This window comes from Bufo bufo, chromosome 6, assembly GCF_905171765.1.
Source record: "Bufo bufo chromosome 6, aBufBuf1.1, whole genome shotgun sequence".
Taxonomy (NCBI): domain Eukaryota; kingdom Metazoa; phylum Chordata; class Amphibia; order Anura; family Bufonidae; genus Bufo; species Bufo bufo.
In genome coordinates, this window is record NC_053394.1 from 363,805,063 (window position 1) to 363,825,245 (window position 20,183).

Below are 20,183 nucleotides of genomic sequence, written 5' to 3' on the forward strand. Positions count from 1 at the left end.
CCAGAATCAATATTACATGAGGAAGTTACTAAAACAGAGATATCAGCAGAGGGGACAGGTCCTCTTTTAAGTGACGTTTACATGACATTTGGGGGAACAACCATTTATACAATTGTTTGTCTCCATACAGTTTCATCTGTTGGCAGCACATCCTCTGTGTACACCGGACGATGTGCTGCTGACAAAAGGTGATTTATTTATTTTTTATATATATATATATATATATATATATATATATATATATATATAATATATATTTTTTTTTTATGCTGCATAAAAGATCCAATCACCCGATCAATGAACGTATATCTATTGCTGGCACTTTACATTTGAATGCATGAGTGGATGTATGGTTTTGATTTCCTGCGAGTATACAGGCCGGTAATCCATAGTGACTTCTAATGATCTCACTGTATTCTGCACTTCATAATTGTCTTCTCTCCTCAGAAAATGATCTGTATGAAGATGAAGGCATACAGCCCTTACTCACCAACACTTCTAAAGGTTCATCCTAGGTGAGAGAGTACGAATATGTCTTCCCACGGCCATTACGTAACAAGGCGGCTCCACTTAGAGGAGTCCCAGTGGATCATGTTGACTTCTGGTTCCTTTGTTTTTATTTTATTATTTGTTCTACTGAATTCTACTATTTAGCTACAGTATTTGGCGATGCTCTGGTTAAAATGCTGTGACGAAGAAGGGTTGCTCCACTGCCTTTTCACAGCTTAATGCATGTGCCACATTCCATTAGAACATCAAAAGGCTTCCCCGGATTCCCCCTAAGTATGGCGGTGACGTAGCTGCCCCTCTCTCACCCTGCTCAATAGCCCCCAGCAAGTACAGACACAGCTGTGGGGAATGAGCAGGGTTGGTGTACCCAGGTGGTTTAGTTAACTACTTAAATGCCATGGTGAGTAGTGACTGTGGCATCCAGGGAGTTTGGTGACAGTGGGAGGCCCCCTCCCTCTGACAATCAGTGTCCCATGACATAATCATGGGGAGCTGATACTTAACTATGTCATCGGGGGCCTAACTACGGCCCGCAGGTCTGCCATGGACAACTGCCTATCAGGCCATATCGGAGGCCTGGCCTAATAGTTTGCCTGTGTGTTTTACACTGACAGACAGTAATGCTGTGGAATACTATGTATTTCCCCCTCCCACCAAAATATACTTATAAAAATGAAAAAAATTAATTACACGTACTCCAAAATGCTGGCTAAAAAAATACTCTCCGGCGTACGGCTGCATTGATTTGAAAAATTAAGAAGTTATGTATCTGGAAAGACGCAACCCCAGACATTTTTTTTTTTTAAAAGACATTTGTCCATCCAGTTCGGCCTGTCATCCTGCAAGTTGATCCAGAGGAAGGCAAAAAACCTCTGTGAGGTAGAAGCCAATTTTTCCCACTTTAAGGAAAAAATTCCTTCCCGACTCCAATCAGAATATCTCCCTGGATCAAGCTATAGCCTGTAATATTATTACCCTCCAGAAATACATCCAGGCCCCTCTCTAGTAGCTATAGCCTGTAATATTATTACCCTCCAGAAATACATCCAGGCCCCTCTTGAACTCCTTTATTGTACTCACCATCACCACCTCCTCAGGCAGAGAGTTCCATAGTCTCACTGCTCTTACCGTAAAGAATCCTCTTCTATGTTTGTGTACAAACCTTCTTTCCTCCAGACGCAGAGGATGTCCCCTCGTCACAGTCACAGTCCTGGGGATAAATAGATGATGGGAGAGATCTCTGTACTGATCCCTGATGTATTTATACATAGTTTTTAGATCTCCCCTCAGTCGTCTTTTTTCTAAAGTGAATAACCCTAATTTTGATCATCTTTCAGGGTACTATAGTCCCCCCATTCCAGTTATTACTTTAGTTGCCCTCCCCTGGACCCTCTCCAGCTCTGCTATGTCTGCCTTGTTTACAGGAGCCCAGAACTGTACACAGTACTCCATGTGTGGTCTGACTAATGATGTGTAAAGTGGTAGGACTATGTTCTCATCACGGGCATCTAAGCCCCTTTTGATGCAACCCATTATCTTATTGGCCTTGGCAGCAGCTGCCCGACACTGGTTACTACAGCTTAGGTTGCTGTCACAATCGGTTAGTGGAGTAGCGGGGATTGGTGAGGTGAATAATGTTTATTTAAACCCAGATTTGAGCGAATTGCTGTGTCATCTATGCTCACCAAATAGGGCAGTTGTAGCAAGTGATACCACCGTCACATCTACTGCCTATGTGTGATCGCATTAAAGCAGACGCATCATTCATTTACCAGGGGAGCAGTGTTAGGGTGCACCAGGACCCACTAGAGCTGCTCTTACTGTATTGACAATCCACTGCATTGCTACAATACATTAGCAATTGCAAATGATAAGTGGATTAGATCAATAGTGCCAGTCCCTGTGTTGAGTGCTGTATCTATAATACCCTGTGAACACAGGCTATACGTCAATCAGTGTGTTCTTACACTGGATGTTGGTCTAATACACACAGGTCACTAGTCAGGCTTTTCAGAGTGCTGGATGGACTATTACTTGATCCCTCTCCGCACTTCTGATTTCCTGTATGCCTGATTTTATCTATCCCCATTCATTGAGTTTGAATAAAGTATTTATTATTTTTACAATTAACGTTCCTTCAGGCTGAGAATCAAATTTTCTATTGAACGTGTACCGCTTATAATATCCTTTACTGTGTACTAAAAACTTCATTTTCCCCAAATAAAGTAAAAAAAATTGGTAAAAAATAGGGGGGGGGGGGGGAGTATACATATTAGGTATCGCCGCATCCGTGACAACCTGCTCTATAAAAATATCACATGATCTAACCTGTCAGATGAATGTTGTAAATAACAAAAAATAAAAACGGTGCCAAAACAGCTATTTCTTGTTACCTTGCCGCACAAAAAGTGTAATATAGAGCAACCAAAAATCATATGTACCCTAAACTAATACCAACAATATTGCCACCCTATCCCGTAGTTTCTAAAATGGGGCCATTTTTTTGGAGTTTCTACTCTAGGGGTGCATCAGGGGGCTTCAAATGGGACATGGTGTAAAAAGAAAACAGTCCAGCAAAACCTGCCTTCCAAAAACCGTATGGCATTCCTTTCCTTCTGCGCCCTGCCGTGTGCCCGTACAACGGTTTACGACCACATATGGGGTGTTTCTGTAAGCTACAGAATCAGGGCCATAAATATTGAGTTTGGTTTGGCTGTTAACCCTAGCTGTGTAACTGGAAAAAAAATATTAAAATGGAAAATCTGCCAAAAAAGTGAAATTTTAAAATTGTATCTCTATTTTTCATTAATTCTTGTGGAACACCTAAAGGGTTAACAAAGTTGGTAAAATCAGTTTTGAATACCTTGAGGGGTGTAGTTTATAGAATTGGGTCATTTTTGGGTGGTTTCTATTATGTAAGCCTCGCAAAGTGACTTCAGACCTAAACTGGTCCCTAAAAATTGGGAAGATTTGCTTCTAAACTTCTAAGGGTACTTTCACACTTGCGACAGGACGGATCCGACAGGCTGTTCACCATGTCGGATCTGTCCTTCCGCTATTTCCCCATGCCGCCGCTCCGTCCCCATAGACTATAATGGGGACTAAAAAGTCCTGCATGTCTGACTTTTTAGTCCGGCGGCTTTCGCCGTGCTGCGCCGGAGCTCCGCCCCGTCCCCATTATAGTCAATGGGGACGGAGCGGTGGCACGGCGAAATAGCGGAAGGACGGATCCGACATGGTGAACAGCCTGTCGGATCCGTCTTGCCGCAAGTGTGAAAGTAGCCTAAGCCTTGTAACATCCCCAAAAAATAAAATATCATTCCCAAAATGATCCAAACATGAAGTAGACATATGGGGAATATAAATTAATAACTTTTTGGAGGTATTAACTATGTATTATAGAAGTAGAGAAATTGAAACTTGGAAATGTGCAAATTTTTCAAAATTTTTGGTAAATTTTGGTATTTTTTTAATGCAAATTTTTTTTTCTTTTTTTACCCAATTTTACCAGTGTCATGAAGTACAATATGTGACTAAAAAACAATCTCAGAACGGCCTGGGTAAGTAAAAGCGTTTTAAAGTTATTAGCACTTAAAGTGACACTGGTCAGATTTGCAAAAAATGGCCAAGGTGAAATAGGGCTGAGTCCTTAAGGGGTTAAAACACCCACCAAAGTTTGGGGCTTGTTTTTTCAGCCTAAAATATAGTTCAGAGGCAGTAAATATTGAGTATAAATATATAATTGGAAATTGTCTTCAATCCCGCTTAGTTGAACTATTGAAGAAACCGTAATGTTGGAAAAAGAAAACTCTGACTTCAGTGAAACGTCTGAAATATACATCAGCGATTTTCTACGTGACGGGGAATTAATCTGATGATTACATGAACTGACAACTTTGTAAATATACGTAAATGTTAAACAGTGTAAATTGAATTTGTCACTTTTAAATAAAGTTCAGTTTTATATTTGACCAAATGTTTTAATTCTTAAAGGGGTTTTTCACGATTACAATTAGGGATGAGCGAATTTCATATTTTGAAATTCGTTTTCGGTTCGGGTTGTGGTATAAACTGAATTGCGTTATGGATTCCTTTACCACGGACCATAACGCCTTTGGAGGCATTCCGTTATTCATTCCGTCAGAATAGAAGTCTATGGCCTGCATAATGAATCCGTCCGGTTTCCGTTATGCTGAAGTCCTCTATTGCATAACGGAAACCAAACGGATCAGTTTTGCAGGCCATAGACTTCTATTCTGACGGAATGAATAACGGAATGCCTCCGAAGGCGTTATGGTCCGTGGTAACTGAATCCATAACGCAATTCAGTTTATACCACAACCCGAACCGAAAACGAATTTCAAAATATGAAATTCGCTCATCCCTAATTACAATGATAAGCTTGTGTAGTTGGTGTACTTAACTCGTGTAAATCATGTTTTTTTATTAATCAGTTTAGACTCTTCTGACCCGTTTTCACCATGTAAACCGATCCCTCTGCTTTGTTTTCATCCTATATGTAGCACTTCTTGTGTGTCCAACCAAACCCATGATGCACTTCTCCTTTCTCAGACACAGCTCCAGCCCCACCCCTAATGACGCTCGGCTAGTTTATAGCTCCTCCCACTCCGCTAGTTACATAGACACTCCCCTATCACTGCCCCGCCAATGGTTGTAAGTCATTGTCAATGGGTCGTAATAGAAAACTGTATATTACTTTCCAAAGAAAGAATGGGAAAAGTAAGGGCATGTCTACCCACAGCCTGGCGCCAATGCAGTCAGTTGTCTCTAATGTGGCTTATTGAACCAGTGGTCCGCAAAAAAAAAGTGGAACGGACACGGAAAGAAAATACGTTTGTGTGCATGAGGCCTTTAGGGGGGTCGGTGGGCATTAAGCCAGATTCTGGCATTACCGGTCCAGAGAGATCCAGCAGCCTGTTCCCTCTCAAAGGCTAGTGTGAAACTAGCCTTATGGCATCTGCACACGGGGGCGGTTTTGTGCTGATTTCTGTGCGTTTCCGTACCGAATACCACATGCAATACTTGTGGTTTTTGTTGCAGATTTGCCACAGATCTCACCTTTCCATTGCAAAGGCTGAAATCTGCACACAAATATAAAAATCCCACAAACAATTGACATGCTATGGATTTTTTAATCTGCGCAGGGGAAAAAGCAAACTGAACACGCCGCTAAGGTGATGTGTCTGCTTAAAGTATAGCGCTACGGCTGAACAGTAGATCGGGGAGGTTGTGAGGCATTAGACCACTGCCCATCAAATATAGATAGGCTGGATAACCTCTTTAATATAGTTAGAAAATGTGCACTGTTGTGGGATCTTGGGCACTGCTGGTGTGTACTTAATTAGTGGTCAGTGCTTAATATACGCCGGGAGGGAGAAGACATTATTAGCGGCTGAATTATGTAAGAAATGAGGTGCAATCCAGAATAAAATAACACTCGGAACAATTTACAACAGACCGCAATGGTTTAATATAATGTGTCAAAAGGACGGTTCCAACATCTAAATTATCAACCTGTCGCCTTTCCTAAAAAAAAAAAAAAAAAAAAAAAATGATGATTAGACTCACCGGTAATCAGATTTTCCAGACCCCACGACAGCACCACAGAGAGAGAGAGGATCCGCCTCCAGGGACATATAAAAGGTGGCGCCTCTCTCCCACCTCAGTGGTTTATAGAGCGTGAAAGTGACTCCAACCTAGGTTAGTTCATCTAATTTATATATATATATATATATATATATATGTATATACACACATATATATACACATACAGTACAGACCAAAAGTTTGGACACACCTTCTCATTCAAAGAGTTTTCTTTATTTTCATGACTATGAAGGCATCAAAACTATGAATTAACACATGTGGAATTACATACATAACAAACAAGTGTGAAACAACTGAAAATATGTCATATTCTAGGTTCTTCAAAGTAGCCACCTTTTGCTTTGATTACTGCGCTGCACACTCTTGGCATTCTCTTGATGAGCTTCAAGAGGTAGTCCCCTGAAATGGTTTTCACTTCACAGGTGTGCCCTGTCAGGTTTAACAAGTGGGATTTCTTGCCTTATAAATGGGGTTGGGACCATCAGTGGCGTTGAGGAGAAGTCAGGTGGATACACAGCTGATAGTCCTACTGAATAGACTGTTAGAATTTGTATTATGGCAAGAAAAAAGCAGCTAAGTAAAGAAAAACGAGTGGCCATCATTACTTTAAGAAATGAAGGTCAGTCAGTCAGCCAGAAAATTGGGAAAACTTTGAAAGTAAGGGCTATTTGACCATGAAGGAGAGTGATTGGGTGCTGCGCCAGATGACCTGGCCTCCACAGTCACCGGACCTGAACCCAATCGAGATGGTTTGGGGTGAGCTGGACCGCAGAGTGAAGGCAAAAGGGCCAACAAGTGCTAAGCATCTCTGGGAACTCCTTCAAGACTGTTGGAAGACCATTTCAGGGGACTACCTCTTGAAGCTCATCAAGAGAATGCCAAGAGTGTGCAAAGCAGTAATCAAAGCAAAAGGTGGCTACTTTGAAGAACCTAGAATATTACATATTTTCAGTTGTTTCACACTTGTTTGTTTGTTATGTATATAATTCCACATGTGTTAATTCATAGTTTTGATTCCTTCATAGTCATGAAAATAAAGAAAACTCTTTGAATGAGAAGGTGTGTCCAAACTTTTGGTCTGTACTGTGTGTGTGTGTGTGTATATATATATATATATATATATATATATATATATATATATTATTATTATTATTATATTTTATTTTTTTGCTACACCTCATGCAACTCAAAGAACCTCGAAACACCAGGGAGGGAATAAGGAAGGGTGCTGTTGTGGGGTCTGTAAAATCTGATTACCGGTGAGTGTAAACATCATTTTTCCCTTCCCCCCACGACAGCACTAGTGATGAGTGGCAGGGGTCATATTCGAATTCGCAATATTTCATAGAATATTGGTTATATTCAACTTTTTTTTTTTACTCGAAAAATCAGCAAGGTAATGATCGCGTAATATGCGAATATTACTCAATCAATACAGGTGTGGGTCAAAAACAAATATACTGTATAGCACTATAGAATTTAGTGCTATATATTCGTTTTTTAGAATATTCATCATTTTTTTCCATCTGAAGTCATGATTCCTCCCTGCTTAAGTTACTTTAGGAGTAGTGTTGATTGCGAATTTTTGTAATGCGAATTTTCATCGGCGATAAATATATTCGTCATTTTTTCCCATCTGAAGTCATGATTCCTCCCTGCTTAAGTAACATAAGCAGTGAGGAATCATGACTTCTGATGGGAAAAAAATGACGAATATTCTAAATGAATATATAGAGCAATATAGCTGATATAGTGCTATATTTCTTTTTCAGAATATTCGTAATTTTCTAAAACAAGAATATATAGCAGTATAGCGAATATTCGAAAAAAACGAATATAGAGCAATTTAGCAAATATAGTGCTATAATGATTTTTTTTTAATAGTTGTAATTTTTTTCCAATCTGAACTTCAGATGAGAAAAAAATTACAACTATTAGACAAAGAACATTATAGCACTATATTAGCTAAATTGCTCTATATTGTTTTTTTTTTTTATATTTGCTATATTGCTATATATTCTCGTTTTAAAATATTACGAATATTCTGAAAAACGAATATAGCACTTTAATCAGCTATATTGCTCTATATATATTAGTTTTTTAGAATATTTGTCATTTTTTTCCATCTGAAGTCATGATTCCCCCCTGCTTAACTTACTTAAGCAGGGAGGAATCATGACTTCAGATGGGAAAAAATGACGAATATATTTATCATCGATAAAAATTCGCATTACAAAAATTTGCAATCAACACTACTCCTAATTCTTAAAGTCAAAGATATTGCAGCCTTCTCATTGGCCCACAAGCTAGAAGCAGGGAGGGATCATGTGTACTGATTAAATTAAAATCTCAAATATTCGAAATTACGAATATATATATCACTATATTCTAAATATTCACGAATTCTCAAAGTGCCGATATTCGCGATAAAAATTAGCAATTCGAATATTCGTGATCAACACTAGACAGCACCACAGAGAGAGATTACAGAGGAAAAAAAAACCTTCCTTATGGGGGGCCACCACTTGCAGTACCTTCTTCCCAAACAGAAGATCAGAGACAGAATTTAGTTGGATAGTGACAGTAGGAGATATAAACATTAGCTCTTTCAGCCCATGAGATAGAAACTGCACGAGTAGTGTGCCCTTTCAGAGAAATAGGAGGGGAACTGCCAGAAGAGGTGTAAGCCAGCGATATAACTGCTCTGATCGATCTGGCTAGTGAACTCTTTGAGGCCACCCTACCCTTATTCATGCCAGAAAAGAGAACAAATAGCGCAGAGGACTTCCTCCAATCCTTGGTTACCTCTAGGCAACGTAAGAGACATCTCGTAACATCCAGGGAGTGGAAAAAACTTTCCTCCTGGCTTTTGGGTTTATCAAAAAAAAGTTGGAAGGAGTATCTCCTGGAGTCTGTTAGACCTGGAGGGAAGCTTACGTAAAAAGGAAGAATCTGGTCGAAGAACTACCCTATCATCCAGAATGGACATAAATTTAGGCTCTATGAATCCTCCCTTTAACTGAATAAGAGGTCAATGGTTCAAAGGGAGGTCTGGTCAAAGCATTTAATACTAGATTTAGATCCCACGGGGGAACCCTGGGTGCTTTTACAGGAGTAATTCTATCTACCGCCTTAAAGACCCTTATCACCCAGGGGTCAATGGCAAAATTTTAACCAAAGAGGACTGACAGTGCCGAAACCAAAACTTTAAGAATGTTCTTTGCTAACCCCAGAGACAAACCCTTCTGGAGAAACTCCAGGATCTGAATGACCGAAGTCCCAAAGGGCAAAGAATCTGCTTTGATCCCTGAAAAAAAAAAAAAAAAAAAAAAATCCAAACTTTAGCATAGATGGACACCGTCCGCTTTCCTACTTTTTAGTAAGGTGGATACTAGGGCTTCCGAAAACCCCTGTGTCAGGATCCACAGACTTAGGCCTCATTCACACATACGTGGACCACGCCGTGAGCTTTGTGCCACCGCCGCTGTCATAGCAACCAATGACGCCGTGCACTCAGCAGGATGGCAGGCCGGGTTTTCACAGACCGTGGTCCACTTATGTGTGAATGAGGCCTTAGATTTAGGATGGGGGCCTGCAGAGTCACACTGGACCTCCCTCTGTCAGTACTCCTTCCTATAACTAATCAATCTTCGCTGCCACCATTCGTCATATCAGGCTGACGAGACCCCTTGCATTACATAACACCTAAGTACACTACAGCTGCTAGCATTCACAGGGTTAATAATTCATTCTAGGTAATGCTTCTTCTAAGGTCATAAGGTTAGAACACAAGAAGGCTCTTATTAAAGTGAAGTTTTAACCCCTTAAGGACCCGCATCGTACATGTAGTGACTGACAGCCGGACCGCTGCTGCATACACCGGCGAAAACACAGATGCCGGCATATTAGCCCCTTGTATGGCGCGGTCAAAGCTGACTGCAGCATGCACAGTGTTTGCGGACGGTCCGCTTCCTCATCAGGTCCTTGTGCTCCAGTGACGGAGACCCGATGACAGAGAAGGGAGCCAGATGCCTTCCATAGGCATCAGAGCTTGCCTTCTACGGAAGCCTGTGAGATCTAGCCCTTAGGCTGGGTCTCACAGGCAGGCTGAAAGCATACAAGCTGACATGCAATGCATTACAATACAATACACGATGTATTGTAATACATAGCAGAGGGGATCAGACCCCCAGAAGTTGAGGTCCCAGAGTGGGACAAAAATAAAAAGTAAAAAAATAAGTGTTTTCCATAATAAAAAATAAAGTTTCAAGTAAAAAAAAAAAAAAGCCCCTTTCCCAAAATAAAACACATAAAATAGTAAAAAAAAATATAGAAAAAACAGACATATTTGGTATCGCTGCGTCCGTAACGACCGGCTCCTCAAAACCGCAAAAAATGAGCCCCTACCTGAGACAATCGCCCCCCCCCCCCCCCAAAATAAATAAATATGGTTCTCAGACTATGGAGACACTAAAACATGATTTTTTATTTTTTTTTAAATGATTTTATTGTGTTAAATATAAAAAAATATAAAAAGTAGACCTATTAGGTATTGCCGCGTCCGTTACAACCTGCTCCATAAAAATACCTGTGATGAACACCGTAAAAAAAAGAAAAAGGGTCAAAAAAGCAATTTTTTGTCACTTTACATCACAAAAAGTGTAATAGCAAGCGATCAAAAAGTGATATGCACCTCATAATAGTCCCAATCAAACCGTCATCTCATCCCGCAAAAATGATACCCTACCTAAAACCATTGCCCAAAAAATAAAAAAAACTATGGCTCTCAGACTATGGAGACACTAAAACATGATTTATTTATTTTTTGTTTTAGAAGTATTATTGTGTAAAACTTTCAAATAAAATAAAAGTATACATATTAGGTATTGCCACATCCGTAACGACCTGCTCTATAAAAATACCACATGACCTTACCCCTCAGGTGGACACCATAAAAAATAAATAAAAAAGCCATTTTTTATCACCTTACATCCCAAAAAGTGTAACATCAAGCGACCAAAAAGTCATACGCACCCCAAAATAGTACCAAACAGTCATCTCATCCTGAAACAAATGAGCACCTACACCAATCGCCCAAAAATAAAAAATAAACTATGGCTTTCAGAATATGGAGACACTAAAAAATATATTTTTTTCAAAAATGCTTTATTATGTACCCTGAACAAAAATATAAACGCAACACTTTCAGTGTTGCTCCCATTTTGCATGAGCTGAACTCAAAGATCTGAAACATTTTCTACATACACACAAGACCCATTACTCTCAAATATTGTTCGCAAATCTGTCTAAATCTGTGTTAGTGAGCACTTCTCCTTTGCCGAGATCATCCATCCCACCTCACAGGTGTGGCATATCAAGGTGCTGATTAGACATTAACATTGCACAGGTGTGCCTTAGACTGCCCACAAAAAAAGACCACTCTGAAATGTGCAGTTTGATCACACAGCACAATGCCACAGATGTCGCAACGTTTGAGGAAGCATGCAATTGGCATGCTGACTGCAGGAATGTCTACCGGAGCTGTTGCCCGTGCAATGAATGTTCATTTCTCTACCATAAGCCGTCTCCAAAGGCGTTTCAGAGAATTTGGCAGTACATCCAACCGGCCTCACAACCGCAGACCCCGTGTAACCACACCAGCCCAGGACCTCCACATGCAGCATGTTCACCTCCATGATCGTCTGAGACCAGCCACCCGGACAGCTGCAGCAACAATCGGTTTGCATAACCAAAGAATTTCTGCACAAACTGTCAGAAACAGCCTCAGGGAAGTTCATCTGCATGCTCGTCGTCCTCATCGGAGTCTGGACCTGACTGCAGTTCGTCGTCGTAACTGACTTGAGTGAGCAAATGCTAACATTCGATGGCGTCTGGCACATTTCAGAGGCGTTCTGTTCACGGATGAGTCCCGGTTTTCACTGTTCAGGGCAGATGGCAGACAGCGTGTGTGGCGTCGTATGGATGAGCGATTTGCTGGCGTCAACGTTGTGGCCCATGGTGGCGGTGGGGTTATGGTATGGGCAGGCGTATGTTATAGACAACGAACACAGGTGCATTTTATTGATGGCATTTTGAATGCACAGATATACCGTGATGAGATCTTAAGGCCCATTGTTGTGCCATTCATCCACGACCATCACCTCAGGTTGCAGCATGATAATGCATATTGCAAGGATCTGTACACAATTCCTGGAAGCTGAAAACATCCCAGTTCTTACATGGCCATCATACTCGACATGTCACCCATTGAACATGTTTGGGATGCTCTGGATCAGCGTATACGACAGCGTGTTCCAGTTCCTGCCAAAATTCTGCAACTTCGCACAACTATTGAAGAGGAGTAGACCAACATTCCACATGCCACAATCAACAACCTAATCAACGCTATGCGACGGAGATGTGTTGCACTGAGTAAAGCAAATGGTGGGCACACCAAATACTGACTGGTTTTCTGATCCCCAACCCAGTAAGGCAAAACTGTGCACATTTCAGAGTAGCCTTTTATTGTGGGCAGTCTAAGGCACACCTGTGCAATATTCATGCTGTCTAATCAGCACCTTGATATGCCACACCTGTGAGGTGGGATGGATTATCTCGGCAAAGGAGAAGTGCTCACTAACACAGATTTAGACAGATTTGTGAACAATATTTGAGAGTAATGGGTCTTTTGTGTATGTAGAAAATGTTTCAGATCTTTGAGTTCAGCTCATGCAAAATGGGAGCAAAACCGAAAGTGTTGCGTTTATATTTTTGTTTAGGGTAAAACTGAAACAAGCAACCCAAAAAATTAGTCATATTTGGTATTGTCGCGTCCGTTACAACCTGCTCTATAAAAATAGCCCATTATCTAACCTGTCAGATGAACGTTGTAAATAGCAAAAAATAAAAACAGTGCCAAAACAGCTATTTTTGTTACCTTGCCTCACAAAAAGTGTAATATAGAGCAACCAAAAATCATATATACCAGGCATGCTCAACCTGCGGCCCTCCAGCTGTTGCAAAATTACAACTCCCAGCATGCCCGAACAGCCTACAGCGATCAGCCTACAGCAGGGCACTGTGGGATTTGTAGTTTTACAACAGCTGGAGGGCCACAGGTTGAGCGTGCCTGATATATACAGTGGGATGCGAAAGTTTGGGCAACCTTGTTAATCGTCATGATTTTCCTGTATAAATCGTTGGTTGTTACGATAAAAAATGTCAGTTAAATATATCATATAGGAGATACACACAGTGATATTTGAGAACTGAAATGAAGTTTATTGGATTTACAAAAAGTGGGCTATAATTGTTTAAACAAAATTAGGCAGGTGCATAAATTTGGGCACCACAAAAAAGAAATGAAATCAATATTTAGTAGATCCTCCTTTTGCAGAAATTACAGCCTCTAAACGCTTCCTGTAGGTTCCAATGAGAGTCTGGATTCTGGTTGAAGGTATTTTGGACCATTCCTCTTTACAAAACATCTTTAGTTCATTCAGGTTTGATGGCTTCCGAGCATGGACAGCTCTCTTTAAGTCACACCACAGATTTTCAATTATATTCAGGTCTGGGGACTGAGATGGCCATTCCAGAACGTTGTACTTGTTCCTCTGCATAAATGCCTTAGTGGATTTTGAGCAGTGTTTAGGGTCGTTGTCTTGTTGAAAGATCCAGCCCCGGCGCAGCTTCAGCTTTGTCACTGATTCCTGGACATTGGTCTCCAGAATCTGCTGATACGGAGTGGAATCCATGCGTCCCTCAACTTTGACAAGATTCCCAGTCCCTGCACTGGCCACACAGCCCCACAGCATGATGGAACCACCACCATATTTTACTGTAGGTAGCAGGTGTTTTTCTTGGAATGCTGTGTTCTTTTTCCTCCATGCATAACGCCCCTTGTTATGGCCAAATAACTCAATTTTAGTTTCATCAGTCCACAGTACCTTATTCCAAAATGAAGCTGGCTTGTCCAAATGTGCTTTAGCCCACCTCAAGCTGCACTTTTTGTGCTGTGGGCGGAGAAAAGGCTTCCTCTGCATCACTCTCACATAGAGCATCTCCTTGTGTAAAGTGCACCAAATGGTTGAACGATGCACAGTGTCTCCATCTGCAGCAAGATGATATTGTAGGTCTTTGGTGCTGGTCTGTGGGTTGACTCTGACTGTTCTCACCATTCGTCGCTTCTGTCTATCCGAGATTTTTCTTGGTCTGCCACTTCGAGCCTTAACTTGAACTGAGCCTGTGGTCTTCCATTTCCTCAATATGTTCCTAACTGTGGAAACAGACAGCTGAAATCTCTGAGACAGCTTTCTGTATCCTTCCCTAAACCATGATGGTGAACAATCCTTTGTCTTCAGGTCATTTGAGAGTTGTTTTGAGACCCCCATGTTGCTACTCTTCAGAGAAAATTAAAAGAGGAGGGAAACTTACAATTGACCCACTTAAATACTCTTTCTCATAATTGGATTCACCTGTGTATGTAGGTCAGGGGTCACTGAGCTTACCAAGCCAATTTGAGTTCCAATAATTAGTTCTAAAGGTTTTGGAATCAATAAAATGACAACAGTGCCCAAATTTATGCACCTGCCTAATTTTGTTTAAACAATTATAGCCCACTTTCTGTAAATCCAATAAACTTGATTTCACTTCTCAAATATCACTGTGTGTGTCTCCTATATGATATATTTAACTGACATTTTTTATCGTAACAACCAACGATTTATACAAGAAAATCATGACTATTAACAAGGTTGCCCAAACTTTCGCATCCCACTGTACCATAAAATAGTACCAACAAAAATGCCACCTTATCCTGTAGTTTCCAAAATAGGGTAACTTTTTTGGAGTTTCTAGTCTAGGGGTGCATCAGGGGGTCTTCAAATGTGACATGGCAACTTAAAATTATCCCAGTGAAATCTGCCCACCAAAAACCATATGGCATTCCTTTCCTTCTGCGCCTTGCCGTGTGCCCGTACAGCAGTTTACGATCACAAATGGGGTGTTTCTGTAAACTACAGAATCAGGGTAATATTGACTTTTGTTTGGCTGTTAATCCTTGCTTTGTTACTGGAGAAAATGGAATAAAATGGAAAATCTGCCAAAAAAGTGAAATTCAGAAATTTTATCTACATTTTCTTTTAATTCTAAAAGATGTAAAATCAGTTTTGAATAAATTGAGGGGTGTAGTTTCTAAAGTGACTTCAGACCTGAACTGGTCCTTAAAAAGTGAGTTTTAGAAATTTTCTGAATTTCTAAAACTCTAAGCCTTCTAACGTCCCCAAAAAATAAAATGGCATTCACAAAATGATCCAAACAAAGTAGACATATGGGGAATGTAAAGTAATAACTATTATGTGAGGTATCACTATCTGTTTTTAAAAGCATAGAAATTGAATTTTGGAAAGTTGCAAATGTTTCCATTTTTTTTGTAAATTTTAAAATACAAAATATTGATTGAAATTTACCACTATCATGAAGTACAATGTGTCATGAGAAAACTGTGTCAGAATGGCTTGATAAGTAAAAGCGTTCCAAAGTTATTACCACATAAAGTGACACATGTCAAATTTACAAAAAAGGTCTGGTCCTTAAGGTGAAAAATGGAAAGGTCCTGAAGGGGTTAATATAAAAAAAGGACAGTGCATACTAACAATTAATACATTACCCAACGGTTAATTTCGGTTGCCTGGGGAAGCAGAAATATCGGTCAGTCCATCAGCTAGTATCATCCACCCCTCCCCCCATCTGTGATGTTAGAAGAGGCTAGGGAGTATGGTAATGACCTTTTATGACAGTGTTTACGACCACTTGCTGGAAACCAAGTCTGCCTCAAAATCTTTGTATGGAAATATATTTTTGGATATTCCCTTCAGCAATTTCATATTACCTCCATCCACTCTGTCTGAATGTCCCGCACACGTGCGTACCAAACATGGCGGAGGTAATGGCAGGATGGATGGAGTTATCTAATTGCTCCCTGTTACTGAGCTGAGATTGATTTGTTTAGTTTTTTTATTCTTTTCTCTTTTTTTTCTTTTCTTTCTTTTCTTTTTAGAAGGGAAAAAACGAAAAACAAAACAAAACTTCAACAAATAAAATTATCCACAAAAATTTTCCATTTACTCCATAATCTATTATGAATATGTATTTTGTTTACCTTAATAAAACATGCTTTCTCGATTGACCTATGTAAATTCATCATATTCATCCACTCTTTAACAGTAGGCACATCAGTTCTTATCCATCTGCTTTGTTTATGGGGAGTTTATTCCATATCTTAATCCTCTCTTTTATCTTCCGAAACAGCAGCACAAGATTCCATTCTATAACTCTAACAGGATCCTTAGCTATTTCTAACCCCAAGTATTTAAAACTTTCATGAGGGCTCAGTATCCTTAGCTTCTTGTCCAATACCACGACCTTGTAACTTAGCGGAAGTAGGGTCGATTTACCCTAATTAATTACTATACCTGAATGCATACCAAATTCCGCCATCATTGCCATAACGTACCGTAGTTTAAATCCCTGTTAGTGTCACCAAGAATAAAAAGATCATCTGCATAAAGAGATATTTTGTCCTCTCTCCCCCTCACTCCAAACCCCTGGAAACATGAATCCTGTCTGATCTTAATAGCTAATGGTTCAACAACTAGGGCAAAAAGTAAAGGAGAGAGAGGACATCCCTTTCTCATACCTCTTTCAATATTAAAACTTTCAGACAATAGGCCATTGACAAATATCCTTGCTCTCGGGTCACTATAAATGATCTTCAACCACTTCATAAAATCGGGACCTATACCATATTGACTCAAAATTTCCCACAAAAAAAACCCATTCCACACTGTCAAAGGCTTTTGTCGCATCCAATGACAAAATAGAACAACGACCAGTATCACTCCCCACCCATTGGATATTGGTGAAGATTCTGAAAAGGTTTAAAGCTGTAGATCTTCCTGGAATAAATCCATTTTGATCTGTATGCACTAAGTTCGTAATTACCCCCTTCAATCTTTTCGACAAAACTCTAGCCAAAATCTTACAATCATTGTTCATTAACGAATGATATTGGGCGATATGAACCCAGGTCTAAACTGTCCTTACCCTGCTTAGGAATTAAGATGATTGTTGCGAAGCGACCCACTTGTTTTGAGTGTAAAAAAATCTCCATTAATCTATTCGCCCAAAACTCTGTCTCTCTCTTGTATAATTCTATAGGTAATCCATCTGGGCCTACTGCTTTACCAAGTGGAGTTTCGACTATTGCTAATAGCACATCATTTAATGATTAGCACTAAGTTTTAGAACATTAATATCCCTCAAAAAAAATCATTAACTTACTATAATCTATTTGAATCTGTGTAGAATACAAGTTTTTATAATATTCCCTAACCACACCTATTATCTTCTCTGGTTCGTTATATATTATACCCCCCTCATCACAAATTGCAGCAATATAAACCGCTGTCTCTATCTTTCTAATTATCCTAGACAAGAATTTACCTGGTCTACCGCCTTCCCAGTATCTTCTAGTTTTAACAAATAAAACCATATTTTGTGCTTTTTCCCTAAGATAGCTATCATAATTGTTAGCCACCAACAACCAAGCGTCTCTTGTTACCTCCTTTTTTGAGTAATCATCTTTGCCTCCATATTTTCCAATGTTAACTTTAAATCAAACTCCTTTTTCTTAAAGTCCTTTAACTCAATAATCTTTTTATTTAGCAGCCCTCTCACAAAAGCCTTAGCAGCATCCCAGACCATATTTACCCCAGTGGAATCCTTATTTGATTCAAAAAAGAAGATTCAATCTCTTTTAAATTGCTTCTCTCGCCCCATTAGGTTAAGCCAAGTAGGATTAACCGAATAGAGTCTACAAGTTGCATTTTGCGCTTCTACCCTTAAACCTACCTTTAATAAAACTGGGGAATGGTCTGAGGGGCACTTTGGTTCATACTCGACTACCACTTTACTCTGTAGAGTCGCCTGGTTTCCAAATACCAGATCAATCCTGGAAAGAGAGTCATATGTTTTACTATAGCAAGAAAGCTGTCTTAATGACGGGTTATGAGTCCTCCATATGTCCCACCAGCAAAACTCTTTAAAGACGTAAATCCTGTTTTTCTAAACTTGTCTTTCTTTGTTAATCTATCTAAATCCTTATCCATCAAACAATTAAAATCTCCTAGCAATAGCACTGGACAATCATGTTTATCCTGTAGAAACTCATTTAGTTTTAGCAACACCTCGTGTCTATAAGATGGAGGGATATAAATCCCTGCCACAACACATCGTATATTCTCAAAATATCCATACAGGAAGACATATCGCCCTCTGCATCAACACTTTGAGAAATTATTGAGCATGATATATCTTTATTAATAAGAATACTAACCCCTCTACTATACCCACTGTATACTGAATGGAACTGGTGAGTTATCCAATTCCTTTTGAAAAGACCCAATCTATCCCTCAACATGAGTCTCCATTAAATAAACTATAGCTGGGAGATATCTACCAATAACACTAAACACAGCAAAATTCTTTACCTTCTCACCCAACCCACTTACATTTCATGACAGAATTTTTATTCCAGGTATACTTTATATTACATACAAAATTATAATAAGGAAGATAAATAAATTTAAAAAAATAAAAAAGTACTCACCCCTTCCTTCTTGCTCTCACCCATTCCTAGACCCCCCCTCTTAGTGTATCAGTCCCAAAATAAGGACTTAACACCCTACTATAGTAACGCAAAATCCACCCCTCTCCCCTCAGTGGCGGATCCAGGGGGGGGGGGGCAACGGGGCAATTGCAAACCCCCCCCCCCCCGAGCTAGCGGCGGCGGAGCACAGGGAGATGGAAGCGCTCATCTCCAGTTATCTGTATCGCCGTCTTCAGGACAGCGATACAGATGCCTGTGCTGCGGCAGGGGAGGGAGAGGCGTGTCCCTTTCCCTTCCTCTGATAGGCTGCAAGCACTAGGCCGGCGCAGGCGGCGCGATGACGCCATCGCGCCGCCTGAGCCATACAGCGCAGGACACAAGCCAGAAGAGGCCTGCATCGCATCGATGACATGGAGGTAAGTATAAGTGTTTTTTTTTTAAATATATATACAATGCTGTTATTACTGGCACAGAGGGGCTGTTATTACTGGCACAGAGGGGCTGTTATTACTGGCACAGGGGGGCTGTTATTACTGGCACATGGGGGCTGTTATTAATACTGGCACATGGGGGGCTGTTATTAATACTGGCACATGGGGGGCTGTTATTAATACTGGCACATGGGGGGCTGTTATTAATACTGGCACATGGGGGGCTGTTATTAATACTGGCACATGGGGGGCTGTTATTAATACTGGCACATGGGGGGCTGTTATTAATACTGGCACATGGGGGGTTGTTATTAATACTGGCACATGGGGGGCTGTTATTAATACTGGCACATGGGGGGCTGTTATTAATACTGGCACATGGGGGGCTGTTATTAATACTGGCACATGATTGGGGACTGTTATTAATACTGGCACATGATTGGGGACTGTTATTAACACTGGCACATGCTTGGGGGCTGTTATTAATACTGGCACATGATTGGGGGCTGTTATTAATACTGGCACATGATTGGGGGCACTATAGGGGCATCTACTGAGGCCACAAAGAAGGGGTATTTTATATGGGCGCTCTGTACAGTACAATTTTATACTGGGACACATTATGGTAGGTACTATGGGGAAGGGGGGAGAGGAGTACTATGGGATCATCTACGGGGGCACTAAGAAGGGGTATTTTATACTTGCAAATTATGGGGGACACTGAGGGCATCTACTGGAGCATTTTATACTGGTACATTATGGGGGACACTAGGAGGAAGGAGGGTGTGGAGCACTATGGGGGCATTTACTAGGGGCATTTTATACTGGGACATTATGGGGGCACTATGGGGACATTAGCTCAACTGGGGGCATTACAAGGGGGTATTTTTTGCACTGTCACATTATAAGGAGAATTATTTCTACTGGGGGGGGGGCTTTATTACTCC

General features: G+C 40.4%; 1 protein-coding gene across 1 annotated transcript in view; it reads left to right on the top strand.

Moving 5' to 3' along the window:
* The window catches only part of SLC26A11 (solute carrier family 26 member 11), a 62,407-nt gene extending 57,926 nt beyond the window's left edge, over positions 1 to 4,481 (top strand). Inside the window, 2 exon segments of the mRNA XM_040435123.1 lie at positions 448 to 515; positions 4,280 to 4,481. Coding sequence (XP_040291057.1) covers positions 448 to 515 — 68 coding nt within the window. The 3' untranslated portion in view covers positions 4,280 to 4,481.
* Positions 4,482 to 20,183: the final 15,702 nt, after the last annotated feature.